This window comes from Lampetra fluviatilis, chromosome 7 (genome assembly GCF_964198595.1).
Source record: "Lampetra fluviatilis chromosome 7, kcLamFluv1.1, whole genome shotgun sequence".
Classification (NCBI taxonomy): domain Eukaryota; kingdom Metazoa; phylum Chordata; class Hyperoartia; order Petromyzontiformes; family Petromyzontidae; genus Lampetra; species Lampetra fluviatilis.
In genome coordinates, this window is record NC_136281.1 from 14,806,934 (window position 1) to 14,821,160 (window position 14,227).

Sequence of the window (14,227 nt, forward strand, 5' to 3'; positions counted from 1 at the left end):
TGGTTCTTCCCACGGCAGTCAAACTAAGATTTTGTTTAATTGTTATCGGGAGCTGGGAAAACATCCCAAATTGAGTGGCAAAAAAATTTAAGGTTGTTTTTTTTTTCGTCGAGCCCATTCATGATCAGGCTGAGACCATCCGCTCACTATACACTCGAAACCCCCAGGTTAATCACGGGTGACTGCAACTGTAAATTCACTATAGAGTAGACGGGACAAGCTTTTGTATATCCCAGGATGAATTACAAGCGGAGGAGGAGGCAGGAGTTGAGCTGTCGACTCTGTGTAAAACCGACCGCTTGTCAACAAGCACAATAACCACTTGGGGCCTGCAGTAGAGAAGACGCACAATGGTACGGAGCCAAAATTATGCAGAGAAGTCACACAACTTACCAGAATAAGTCAACTTAAAAGAAGTCAACTTGGAATAAGTCAACTTATTCCGGTAAACTGACCAACCGTGTAACCCCTAACTTCTCACCTTTAACATGTGATTGCTGACCACCCCCTCTGCACCTGCCTGGTTGAACTGTGGACCCAGCCACCCATCCACTATGACCGCATAGTGGATGGGTGGCAACACAAGCGATCGAAACTTCGTGATTTGTTTTATTTCTAACTACGTGACTTTACCGAAAGAACCAAAGAGGAGGTGAGAATAGGTTTTTCCCTTTTTTCTGGCAACAAAACAGGTATTAAGATGTTAAAACACCAAAGTAAAACCATTAATAAGGAATCATGTCTGTATTAACCACAATACTTGCGGTCAGAATGCAAACAAAAAACATACTCTACTAATATATGCATTGTCTTTGAAACTGATTGGTCCACACCAGAGACAGCTTTCTTTCGAGCCTAGTCTCAAACGGTTAGACCAGAGGATGCCAAAAGGCGTGCAGCTCAAAGACAATGCACTATCAGAGTAATGAGAGCTCGGGGTGAGGATCTACATCATGGGACCTCATTGCCAGTACCAAAATATGAGAATAGGTTTTCCCCTTTTTTCTGGCAACAAAACAGGTGTTAAGATGTTAAAACACCAAACTGAAACCTTTTACAGGGAATCATGTCTGCATTAACCACAATACTTGTGGTCAGAATGCAAACAAACTCCAATAATATATGATAAGATGTAATATATGATAATATATGCATTATCTCTGGTGTGGACCAATCAGTTTCAAAGACAATTCATATATTATCAGAGTATGTTTTTGTTTGCATTCTGACCGCAAGTATTGTGGTTAATGCAGATATGATTTCTTATTAATGGTTTCAGTTTGGTGTTTTAACATTCTAACACCTGTTTTGTTGCCAGAAAAAAGGGGAAAACCTATTCTCATATTTTGGTACTGGCAAAGGAGGTCCCATGATGTAGATGCAGGTAGGTGTGAACATCTGGCAATGTACCGCCAGTATAACAAACAGTATGCAAACACGTGTACCTCGCAGTATACCTGCCGGTAAAAGTACCAGCAATTTAGTATATCTATCAGTATATAAGAAAGTGTACCTGTTAGAATATCTGTTGGAATACTGCAAGTATACAGGACTGTCGTGTGTTCCTTCACATACACTGGTCACTGTAGCTGCCAAAAAGCATCAAGTTACCAGTCACAGCATACCGGCCAGTCTACCTGCCAGAAAACTGGCCAATGTACCTATCAATCAATGTACCTGCTAGTACTCGATACTGACCAGTCTACGAGTTAGGATATAGGTCAGTGTACCTGTCAATATACCTGCTTTAATGCTTCCTGGCAGTATACCACCATGTGTACTGCTCAGTATAATGGCCAGTGTATCTGCCAATGAACATAAGTTAGGTTATGTCCACTGACGGTCTTCATCTCCGCCTGATGAAGACTGCTTGTGTTGCGATCGAAACGTCGTGGGCTTTTTGCTTTTATTATTTTAAATGTATTATTTAATTTTACCATTTTTTTACATAGTTTTTTTTTTGCTTTTATTATTTGCAATTTTTTATTTGTATTTAATTATTTTTATTTCATTTTTTTCTCCTATCTACGTGACTTTACCGAAATAACCAAGACTATTTATTAAGCATTTCAATGTAAGTTCATCTCAACGAGACTACACATGTAAAGGAGTAGGAGGTAACTGTGTCCTGCACATGAACTGGACTAACCAATGAAATAAATATGGACTGGACGACTATATTACCTATACCTATGTAATATATATTAGACTATTAGACATCACCGTAATACACATGGCCTAGATTACTGCATTTACCTACGTACTATATGTTTAACTACTAGACATACCAAAGGAATAAACATGGACCGGACTACTGGATTTACCTTTGTAATAATAGATTGGCCTGCTAGACATACCAATGGAATAAACATGGACTGGACTACTCAACGTATGTCCATGAACTACTGAACCTCACCTTTGTAATACACATGGTCTGGCCCATGCACGTGGTCTGGACCACTGGAAACTCTCCTCACCTGCCAACACGACCCGCAGGTGCTTGAGTCGGGTCATCGCGTCCTTCTTGATGTCCAGCAGCTTCTGTGCAGACTTCTTGGCATCGCCATGAGTCTTCTTGGAGAACATGATGGCTCTGCCTTGCAGTTGTGTGTGTGTGTGCACCCTCTGCCTGCCACGTTTCCCTACAGTGGCTGTATATCTGCGTGCTCACAGAATTCTCTCTCCTTTCTTAAAATCTCTCTCTGGTCCTTTGAGCCGCCGTCTGTCCGTGTGCGACTTTGTCGATCTCCCACGGCAGCTGTGCGACTACCCGTGTATTCACGCACTACCTCCGTTACAACACGAAGATATTCCCCAATGGAACTCAGTGTGCTTAAAATGACAATTCGCTAAATTCCAATAGTACGCGAACAACTGCTTACTACATTTACCACGAGAGTATTGTGTTGTGACGGTGGCATTGCACAAGAGCAGCGGGTGCAGTGTTCTGACAAGCTATATTTTACTCAACTGCTGCTGTGTATTTGCACCGATGTATAACACTACACACGACTACTGTATAAAGGCTTAAGCAACCGCAGTGATATTGCCAAACTCCATGGCGTGTTATACTTCCTCTCTCTGCCTTTCTCCAAGTGCCTGTGTGTCCCAGTTTCTGTCTGTGTGTCCCAGTGCCTGTCTGTGTGTCCCAGTGTCTGTCTGTGTGTCCCAGTGTCTGTCTGTGTGTCCCAGTGTCTGTCTGTGTGTCCCAGTACCTGGCTGTGTGTCCCAGTTCCTGTCTGTGTGTCCCAGTGCCCGTCTGTGTCCCAGTGTCTGTCTGTGTGTCCCAGTTTCTGTCTGTGTGTCCCAGTTTCTGTCTGTGTGTCCCAGTGCCTGTCTGTGTGTCCCAGTGTCTGTCTGTGTGTCCCAGTGCCTGTCTGTGTGTCCCAGTGTCTGTCTGTGTGTCCCAGTGCCTGTCTGTGTGTCCCAGTGCCTGTCTGTGTGTCCCAGTACCCGTCTGTGTGTCCCAGTGTCTGTCTGTGTGTCCCAGTGTCTGTCTGTGTGTCCCAGTGCCCGTCTGTGTGTCCCAGTGTCTGTCTGTGTGTCCCAGTGTCTGTGTGTCCCAGTGTCTGTCTGTGTCCCAGTGTCTGTCTGTGTGTCCCAGTGTCTGTCTGTGTGTCCCAGTGCCTGTCTGTGTGTCCCAGTGCCTGTCTGTGCCCCAGTGCCTGTCTGTGTGTCCCAGTGTCTGTCTGTGTGTCCCAGTATCTGTGTGTCCCAGTGTCTGGCTGTGTGTCCCAGTGTCTGTCTGTGTGTCCCAGTGCCTGTCTATGTGTCCCAGTGTCTGTCTGTGTGTCCCAGTGTCTGTGTGTCCCAGTGTCTGGCTGTGTGTCCCAGTGTCTGTCTGTGTGTCCCAGTACCTGTCTCTGTGACCCAGTGTCTGTCTGTGTGTCCCAGTACCCGGCTGTGTGTCCCAGTTACTGTATGTGTGTCCCAGTGCCTTATCTACCCACCTCAAGATACCTGTCGACTTGTGAGTGCCCTGTACGATCGCCTGCTTGCTCACCTGTGCCTCTGCTTGAGCCCCTGCGTGTGGGATAGCTGCCTGCCTGTACAGTGCACTACCTGCTTACCTGTCTGATTGTCCCACGCACTTGATTCCCTTCTCTAAACGATCTTGCCTGCCTGTCGAACCACGTCTTCCCGTCCTTCTTACGACCTATCCCTCTCTCTCTCTCTGTCTTCCTGTCTGCTTGCCTGTGCACGGGTGTGCCTGGTGTAAAAACCTGCCTGCTTTCCTGCCTGCCTGTCCGGTTGCCGAACGCTTCTGTGTTGCCCCTGTGCCTGCTTGGTTGGGTGCGTGTGCGTGCGTGCCAACAACTGCCTTGCCGAATGTCGTCAATCTATCTGACGAAGTGAGTGTTGCCTGCCTGTCTGTTAGCGTGTGTGTGTGTTTCTCTGTGTCAAAATCTTACCCCGAAACCCCCTACGCCACCACTGCCTTGCCCTTGTGTTCCTGCCTGCCTGAGTGCGTGCGCGTCTCTCGCAGCTTACGCGAGTGTCGATCTTGCCTGCCTCGTCTGTCCCGTCTGTCCCGTCTGTCGTGTCCCCCACCACCACCCCCTGTCTGCTTGCCCGTCCTAGGCAGCGGCACACGGCGAGGACAGCGGCTCCGGCAAAGCCCAGCCGGGCCCTACCGAGCCGGGTAACAACACGGGGGAGACGCAGGGGACGGACCTCGGAGGGAGTAGGAGGAGTGGAGTGCCACGGGAGAGGAAGAAGTGGGAGGGGCGAGGGGCGTGGCCTCGCCGTCGAGGGGGCGGAGTCTTTGAAATACTGGGCGGGGTTTATGTAAATGAGGGCTTTGAGAGGGTTGGTTTCCATGGCGACGCGCTGTGGCCTGCACGGAACGCTTTCATCTGATGATGCCGCACGCTGCTGCTGCTGAAGCGTTGACAGTGGTGCAACAAGCACGATTATACGGACTCTTCGACTTACGAACACTCGACTTACGAACTTGCATAAGTGCAGGGGCTGCTTTACTAACAGAGATCCGAATTACGAACTTACACAAGTGCAGGGACTCCTCCACTTACGAACGTCCAACTTACGAACTAGCACAAGTACAGGTACTCCTCCACTTACGAACATCCAACTTACGAACTTATACAAGTGCAGGAACTCCTCTACTTACGAACATCCAACTTACGAATTTTAACAAGTGCAGGGACTCCTCTACTTACGAACTGTTGACTTAAGAACTTACACAAGTGCAGGGACCCCTTTACTTAACAACATTCGATGTACGTAAGTTCAACCGACGCGCAATCAATGGCGGCGGTGGTGGTATCTGTATCTGCAGAACGTGAAGAACCGGTGGCATCGATTTCTACGGATGATTATACAACTATTTTGAAACCAGTCCCGTGTTTAGGAGTAGTTGAACTTTACGAACAAATCTACTTACGAACAGACCTCTGGAACCTAACTCGTTTGTAAATAGAGGAGTCCCTGGAACAACAAAATACACCTCAATAATGACGTCAACCAATGTGTGGCCTTAAAATGAAAATTATATAATTGGCCGATGTTCTGGGAAAAAATAAGGGTTGGTTGTTTGCCCCGTAACGTAGCCGACTACGTATATAGGTTAATTTTCAAGGCAGCCTTTTTTTACGAAATTTGTTTAAGTTGTTTTATTATATTATCTATTGCCACAATGGCACGGGGCGAGGTTTCTGTGGAAACAGTGCGGGGCTTCGACCAACAACAAACTGGGCGTAGTCTCCTTAAAACGAAGGGCTGAGTTACCATTATAGTGTAGTGTATAACGTAGTGTATATTGTAGTAGTGTATAGTCGTGTATAGTTGTGTAGTGCAGTATGTAGTGTTGTGTATAGTTGTGTAGTTTATAGTGTAGTAGTGCGTATGGTATAGTCACTATAGTGTATAACGTAGTGTATTGTTGTGTATAATTGTGTAGTGTATAGTGTAGTAGTAATACTGGCAAAGGAGATATCATGATGTAGCCGCTCACCCCGAGCTCTCAATGTCCTGATAGTAGCGTTGTCTTTGTGCTGTTCGCCTTTTGGCGTCCTCTGGTCTAACAACGTTTGAGACTAAGCTCTAAAGAAAGCTGTGGATCAATAAGTTGCAAAGACAATGCACATATGATCGAAGTATGTTTTTTGGTTAATGCACACATGATTCCTTGTAAAGGTTTCAGTTTGGTTTTAACCTATTAACATTATTATTATAATAACAGGATTTTTCCCCTTTTTTTCTGGCGACAAAACTGAAGCCTTTGTACAAGGAATCATGTTAATATATTAATTGTCCTTGAAACTGATTGGTCCACACCAGAGACGGCTTTCTTTTGAGCCTGGTCTCAATTTTTGCACACAGCGTTGGTGTACGGTGTTTTTTCTGCAATATTTTGCTGTCTTTTCTTGGATTTTCTGTTTGCACTTAGTCACATATTCACTTTAAGATGTTTTCTTGTTCATGAGTTTGTTTTTTGTTTGTTGCAGTTGCACCCGAGTCAAAAGCCGAATGGCTCACAGGGCTATACCTAATAAATGAACTTGAACTTGAATTGGTGCTAGACCAGAGGATGCTAAAAGGCGTACATCTCAAAGACAATTCACTATCAAAGTAATGAGGGCTCGGGGTGAGCATCTACATCATTAGACCTCCTTTGCCAGAAAGGGGAAAACCATATTATCATAATGTAATACTGGCAAAGGAGGTCTCATGAAGTCCTGTAGCGTATAGTGTAGACACATCGGCGACCAGCGTGCAGCGTGTTAACACACGGAGACACGTGGCAGAGAGAGAGAGGCATTAATTCTAGATTTGAAGCTTTCGTGACTGCAAGGCATGTTAGGCAGAGTGTTGTTAGCCGTGTATAGTGTGCAGTGAACGACCACCCAATCAGATTTTTCAACGGCGATATGAAACAAATCCACGCGGCTACTCCTGAAGCAGTCGAATGGATATCAAGATGTCGACATCAATTTGTAATCTGTTGCAATCCCCCCAAAATGCCCAAATGAAAGATGAAGACAGATCGAAGGGGCACGCGGTTTCGATTTGAAAACGGACGGATATTTTGTGGGCGTGGTCTGAATGAAAGGGGGCGGGGTTGTATCAGGGGGGGAGTTAGCTCCACCCCCTAATTCACTGCCCCGCCCCCCCTCGCGGTCACGTGGCGTGCTATAAGCATGTGTTCTGTTTCGATTTAAAGCTTTGGTGACTGCAGCGATTCATATTCTTGTTTCTTTCGGTAAAGTCACGTTTGAAGGGAAATAATAGTGTTTTATTTTTATTATTTTATTATTTCCCTTCTACGTGACTTTACCGAAAGAACCAAGAATAAGAAGGGAAATAATAGTGTTTTATTTTTATTATTTCCCTTCTACATGACTTTACCGAATGGCAACGTGCAAGCACACAGCAGCACGTGCGTGACAAAGTCGTGAAACTTTGTTTGGTGCTTCTGGTCAACATTGCCGACTTCCCCCCCATTCCCCTACCCCCCCCCCTATAAACCCACCCGTGACGTGCCAGCGAACCTTGGACACCTCACGTGGCCTCAAAAGTGCACCGAGCCTGGTACGACCTGTGGTGACGTCACAGTTACTTTAAGTGACTGTGACGTCACCACAGCTCGTGTGTTAACACGCCACGAATAGTGGCGAATGGTGGCTGCTGTTGCGTGTTCACGCCGCCACGAGGTATTCGCACGCGAACCCGGCAGGGTTAAGCCTGAATGCCAGGATGGTGCTTAGATGAGCGACTACTAATCGTGCATAACAGGTGCTATCGACTGCTACGAGGCGATGTTGTGTTGGGGGCCGTCCATAAATGACGTCACGCGATTTTTGACGCTTTTTGACCCTCCCCCCCTTCGTCACACGGCGTCACAAAAAGTCAGACCCCTCCTCAAATATGACGTCACATAGCTCTGCACCCCCCCCCCAAAATAAAACATGCTTCACAAGGCTTGAAACTATTGTCATTGTAGTGCGTGTTTAATGTGGCGCTGCACTCTCATGTTGTAGGAGAAAACATTTACTAAAAAGTAAATTTAATTAAGTAGAATGTGTTGTCTACATTTAAAGTTGCGCATTTTTATGTGACGTCACAATTCTCACCCCCCCCCCCTCGTCACACATCGTCACAAATGTCTGACCCCCCCCCCCTAGGTGCATGACGTCATTTATGGACGGCCCCTTGGCCATGAACCAACCACACCAGTGGCAATTGCTTTCAGAATTCAAAATCTTTCCTGTCAGAATTCTAAATCTTTGAATTCAAATTTGTATTTTATTTAGCCAAATGAGAACTGAAGAATACACGAGAGACCTCATTTGCAAGAGTGTGCGCTAGCGTGCCAGCGGGGAGGCGATGATTGCTCTCCGTACAAGTGTCATCCTGCACGAATCATTTGTGCGAGTACGCACATGTGGACGTCTTGACGCCAGCACACCAAAAACGTGGCCTACTCCTGCGAATGACGACGTCAGGCGATCTGAACGTCCACCGTGCAGCAGACGGCAGTGCCTATTTGTGGTTGACGCACCTGCAGAATCAATCAGGGCGACGTCTAGAATCGAATCCCGAACTTCTGTGCAACGAGCAACGGGGACCGCCCTCGTGCGGTGCATGCAGGGAGTGGCCCAGAAGTCAGGACACAAAGGGTTATATTTATTTTTTGTTAACAAATCACATTTGGTTATTTTTTTCTCAATTTTCAATCTGACACCCATTAAAATTAACGCAAGCATGCATTTTATATATATTTTAATGAATGTAGGACTTTCTTTTGTAAGATTACAGCTGCCTTCTTTAGCGTACGTAAAAAAAAACTAATTGAACTCGTTCGTCTTGAGGCAATGTTCTTTTCACGTTTAAATGTCATCTGAAAATGGAGAATAAGAAAATATATAAATAATGATAATTGCTATGATACTCTTATATAAGCGCACAACTTTATCTATCTGTGATGAACCCTGCACTTTCCGTCGTTTTCATGCAGGGGGCGCTGCAAAACCTACGCGCCCCCTGCATGAACGACGGAGGCGCAGGGACAGACGTTCGATCACGTTGGAATCGATCTGCAGACGGCGGCGGTCTTCTCGCACGGCCAGCAGCTCTGTGTCGCCTTATCTCGATCCCGTAATCCCAAAGAGGTGAAAGTCCGCATCGAACCGAACCCCCAGCAAGGCCATCTACTTAACGACGAGAGAAAATTCACACGAAATGTCGTTTTCAATGAAGTTTTCTAGATGTAAAATTATATAAGCTTTTAATGAAGAAATAAAATAATCTAATTCAAAACATAATACAATTCAAAGCTGTTTCATTTTAAAACTTCAAAATGGAGCATCGGGTGCTTGCTTAAATGCGTCGTTCGCGAGCATTTTTTTTCCCGTGACTTTCCTGGCCGTCACATGGCGTCACAAAAAGTCAGACCCCCCTCAAATATGACGTCACAAAGCTCTGCCCCCGCCCCCCCCAAAAATAAAATATGCCTCAAATCGCTTTAAACTATTGTCATTGTAGTGCGTATTTAATATGGCGCTGCACTCTGATGTTGTAGGAGAAACATTTATTAAAAACTGTCTATTTAATTAAGGAGAATGTGTTGTCTATATTTATTTAAAGTTGTGCATTTTCATGTGATGTCACATTTCTTAACCCCCCCCCCCCCCCCATCGTCACACATCGTCACAAATGTCTGACCCCCCCCCCTAGGTGCGTGACGTCATTTATGGACGGCCCCTTAGTATTAAAGAAAAAGCAATACAAAAATTTTTACGCCAGTTTTAACATTAATCAAATCAACCCAATGTGTCCTTGACTTATGGGCCACTCAGCAGAGTTTACACCAGCACAGGGCTGGAGAGAAAATGCGGTGCGGGCTGAATTCTGATCCCAACCTTCCCAGTGCGTGCAATGTTGACCTTAAAAGGATTTCTGCTCCAACGGTGTATACGGAATGGATGACAACGTCTGTGCTTAGAGGCTGCTCTCGTTTGCATCATCCCTTTCCGGGTTCGCAGAGCTTGGGTGCTGTGATGCCACCCAGTGATCGTTGGCTATATTGAGGCGACCTGCGTCATCGTTTCGTTTAACTGGACCTTCAAAGGACCCTCGAAAAATACGATTTAACAGGAGAAAAACTCCAGTCTTGTGTGTGTGCTGAGTAAAGAGCGGTGGCGTAGCGATTAGTGCCCTGAGCTACGGGTTCGGTCTACACCGGTGACGATTATCTGAACCCATCCTAGATCTCCCCTAGGTCGACTCAGCCTCGAATGAGTACCTGGTGCGGCGTTTAAACATCGCCACTGGGTAGACAAAGGCGGTCGGGCGTGGTGCTGGCCACCTGCCCCCCGGTATGTCGTCCCGGCCTTCACGGATGCTCGCTAACAGCACTTGCCCCAACAGCCCGTAATGGCTGTACGGGGGATCTTTGTCTTGTGCTGAGTATGCGATGGAGAGTGATGGGAGGTTAAGATGGGGGAATGTGTGGCACGCGGATTTCGTCTTGTTAGATGAGGGCTGTGCGGCACGCGGGCGCCACGGAGCCGCGACTGTGTTTCATAACATTCGTGGCCACTCGAGAGGACCTCAATCACTTCGAAACGACCAGCAAATGTACATCATCCGTCACTGCAAACATCTTAGCCGCGCTAATCTGGTACAAGAGGGGACTATTTCTGACCTGGCAACACACCGGTTGACTGCTGTACTAGTGACGAATTGGCACGTTCTGTTTACGGGACAACCCTTACTAGTTGGCTGTGTCGGGTGGTGGCGGGTTTAACGACACATTTATATATTTACGCGATCAAACCCAAAAAAAACCCTTAATGATCAACGACTCTACGATGCACATTTTCGCTCGCTCAGTCACGTTTGCAACTGAAATGGCCTCTGGCAGTAACGTAATCGACTGAGACCCAGCCACCGCATGCCCAAACATCTTCTGTTTGGCCGGATAAGAGGGGGCTTAAACGGGCTCGGCACGGGCTGGAGACGAAATCGACAGACGCAGTATTACACAAGGATTGTGGAGCTGGATGGACTTGCCAATGACGAGTGCCAGCAGTGTCAAGGTAGGGCCTATCGTGGAGTAGGCTCGTGATTACTGAGCAGTCGGTAGAGGACGTTTCCCTCCAGCAAACATCAGAGGGCAGGAGGAACGACCCCAGGACGACTTCGGACGGAACGTTGTGCGGCTAAAACGCAGCGAGTTGGCACACTCGGACAACACATTTCACCTGGATCTGACCTGTGATTTCATGAGAGGTCTCAAGGTGCACCTAGCCTGTCACAATGTGCCGCGGCGGCGTCGCTGTCACTTAGTTGGGGAATGGCGGCTGTTTGTTGTTGGCCCGCCAAACGTGTTTTAAAGTCCTATTCGGTACTCGGTAAGGGGCCGTCCATAAATTACGTCACACACCTGGGGGGGGGGGTTGAGAAATGTGACGTCACATCAAAATGCGCAACTTTAAATAAATATAGACAACACGTTCTACTTAATTAAATAGACTTTTTGATAAATGTTTTCTCCTACATCATCAGAGTGCAGCGCCACGTTAAATACGCACTACAATGACAATAGTTTAAAGCGATTTTAAGCATGTTTTATTTGAGGGGGGGGGGGGCAGAGCTTTGTGACGTCATATTTGAGGGCGGGTCTGACTTTTTGTGACGCTGTGTGACGAAGGGGAGGGGGGGTAAAAAATCGTCCAAAATCGCGTGACGTCATTTATGGACAGCCCCTAAGGAAATGGGTTGGGTCACCACGCCTGCGTTATGGGGTCATGCATGCACCACAGCCCACTTTCCTTCTGGCATCCTGTCCTTGTGCTATCAATCGTTTCCCCTTCACATGGCTCCTCGTCACCACTGCGAAAAACCACCCAAATTGTTGCCATGAAACGATGGGGCATGCCACACTCTGCAAGTGTGGAGACTGTAGCTGACCAGGCGGGGAGGGGGGTAAATGACGGGCAATATCTCATGACCAAGTCACGATTAACCTACATCTACAATATTGGATCGTATATAAAAATTTATGCCGTGTTTTTTAGTGATCTATTGATTACAAATTTATACAAACGATTTCAAAGAGCATACTCACTGCAGTTCCCCAAAAATGCGTGTAGCATCTCAACTTATCGTTAAGAATTAATATCAAATTAACATGACCAGTGGTTCAAAAGCCGGATTCCATCCTGTAAAAGCGATTCCACTTGGGCTTGTGTACATATTTATCTGGACACTGATGCATTCAGGCAAATCTGCCATAACAAAGGTGTGGCTTTACCGAAAGACCCAAAGAATATAAAAAAACAAAGGTATTGGTTAATAACGAAAGAAATGTAGAGTATAATCCTGACATCATTCGCTACATTTCTAGACATCATAAACTCAAGCTTTTAAGAATGAAATAACTCAATAGTACAGAAGTTATCGTTTATAATACATTTACTCCAGACTTTAATGTATTGGATATGCAACATTGCCATCGAAGTGGGTGGTTGATTCAATGTTTCAGCATTTTGAAAAATGAAAATGTTAAGGAATTTAAACTTGCACATTCATTAAAATTGTGTCGTGATGGTATTTGTACGTAGGATGAAATGAGTGAAAAGTACAGTACCGTATATATACAGCACTATGCACACTATTGTGTAAGTATATATACGGTACTGTACTTAAATTAATCTGTTGACCTTCAAATGGCAAGTGTTGCACCAAACCTTACGAATTAGCGACCCACAAAGCCCAGCCAGCCGTATATAAATTGATTTCGAGACGCGTGATTATGCTTTGTGACAATATTGCGTTACTGTGTAATGATGTGCTCAAAGCGGATTTCCATGCTGATAGTGGTATTTTACTGTCATCTTTTGGCCGCACACGGAACTGCAAATATTTACGATAATGAGCCAAGAATGTCTGTGTGTCCTGCGCGTGACGTCACTCCACGTCGGCCAGCTCCCCTAATTAATAATCATGAACAGGTGACGTCCTCCACGTGGACCCCCCCCCCCCCTCATTAATAATCATGAGCGGCTGACGTCACTCCACATGTAGCACCCCCCCCCCCTCATTAATAATCATGAAGATGTGACGTCTTCCCCTCCTCGGCGTCAACTTACAACCCTCACTACAAAGGCAGAACCCTCACGTCACGTGATCTCCGTCACGCTGTTGAGACATCGAAGTAAAAAGGACGTCATGATGAACAATGGATTATAACCTTCAAATGAAATAGGTCTGTGTCACCGCGGCCTTACCAATGGCACGCGATTTGATGCAATTAATATATCACGTCGCGGTCTGCTTTTCGCTTGCAAGTCTCAGATTTACTGCAATACACCCGTCCTTTGACGGGCAAAAGGCAAATGTCTTAATTTTAGAACTTTCGTGACTGCAGGAACTATTATTTGGTTCTTTCGGTTAAGTCACGTCTAAAGATAAAATAATAAATTAAATTAAATAATAGAATACGACGTTTCGATTGCAACACAAGCAATCATCATCAGGTATAATGAAATAGCGACATAATATCTAACCAGAAAACTATAGACAGACATATTAGCAGACAGATATCACCAAGATACATACATAGCGAGAGCAACACAGGTAACAGAGAGGGGTGATCGTCTCTGTGGGGTGGCCTTAAATAGACAGAGGGGGGGCGGAGGCAGAGAGAGGGAGGGGGGTTAGAGAAAAAAATTAGCATATCAATGAGTGGTCAACAAAACGTGGTGCTGCAAGTACGATGGCACAGCAAGAAACGTCGTATTCTATTATTTAATTTATTATTGTATCTTTAGACGTGACTTAACTGAAAGAACCAAATAATAAGGCAAATGTCGTTAATAATGACAAAATTTAAATGCCTTAACGTCGTAAAATTTATCGTTTTTTTTGTTCAAAAAGGGAGACAAATTTGAAGAATTACAGGCCAGATAAGGTCTGGACAAAGCATACGTTAATCAGAAAAAAAGTTCATTAGAGGCACCGTATTCATTGTAAATACATTTATTTTGCTAAGGGGCCGTCCATAAATGACATCACACGATTTTTGACGATTTTGACCCCCCCCCCTTCGTCACACGGCGTTACAAAAAGTCAGACCCCCCCTCAAATATGACGTCACAAAGCTCTTTCCCCCCAAACAAAATAAAACATGCTTCAAATCGCTTTAAACTACTGTCATTGTAGTGCGTATTTAATGTGGCACTGCACTCTGATGTTGTAGGAG

At 45.6% G+C, this 14,227-nt stretch overlaps 1 protein-coding gene across 12 annotated transcripts in view; it reads right to left on the reverse strand.

The window, feature by feature from the left end:
• LOC144933630 (ral GTPase-activating protein subunit alpha-1-like) overlaps positions 1-2,611 on the reverse strand; it is a 134,273-nt gene extending 131,662 nt beyond the window's left edge. For all 12 annotated transcript variants that reach the window (XM_078858641.1, XM_078858636.1, XM_078858642.1 and 9 more), the window contains exon 1: positions 2,478-2,611. In XM_078858641.1, the coding sequence (XP_078714767.1) occupies positions 2,478-2,586 (109 nt within the window). In that variant the 5' untranslated portion in view covers positions 2,587-2,611. The remainder of the gene's footprint in view (positions 1-2,477) is intronic.
• Between the last annotated feature and the right edge of the window lie 11,616 nt (positions 2,612-14,227).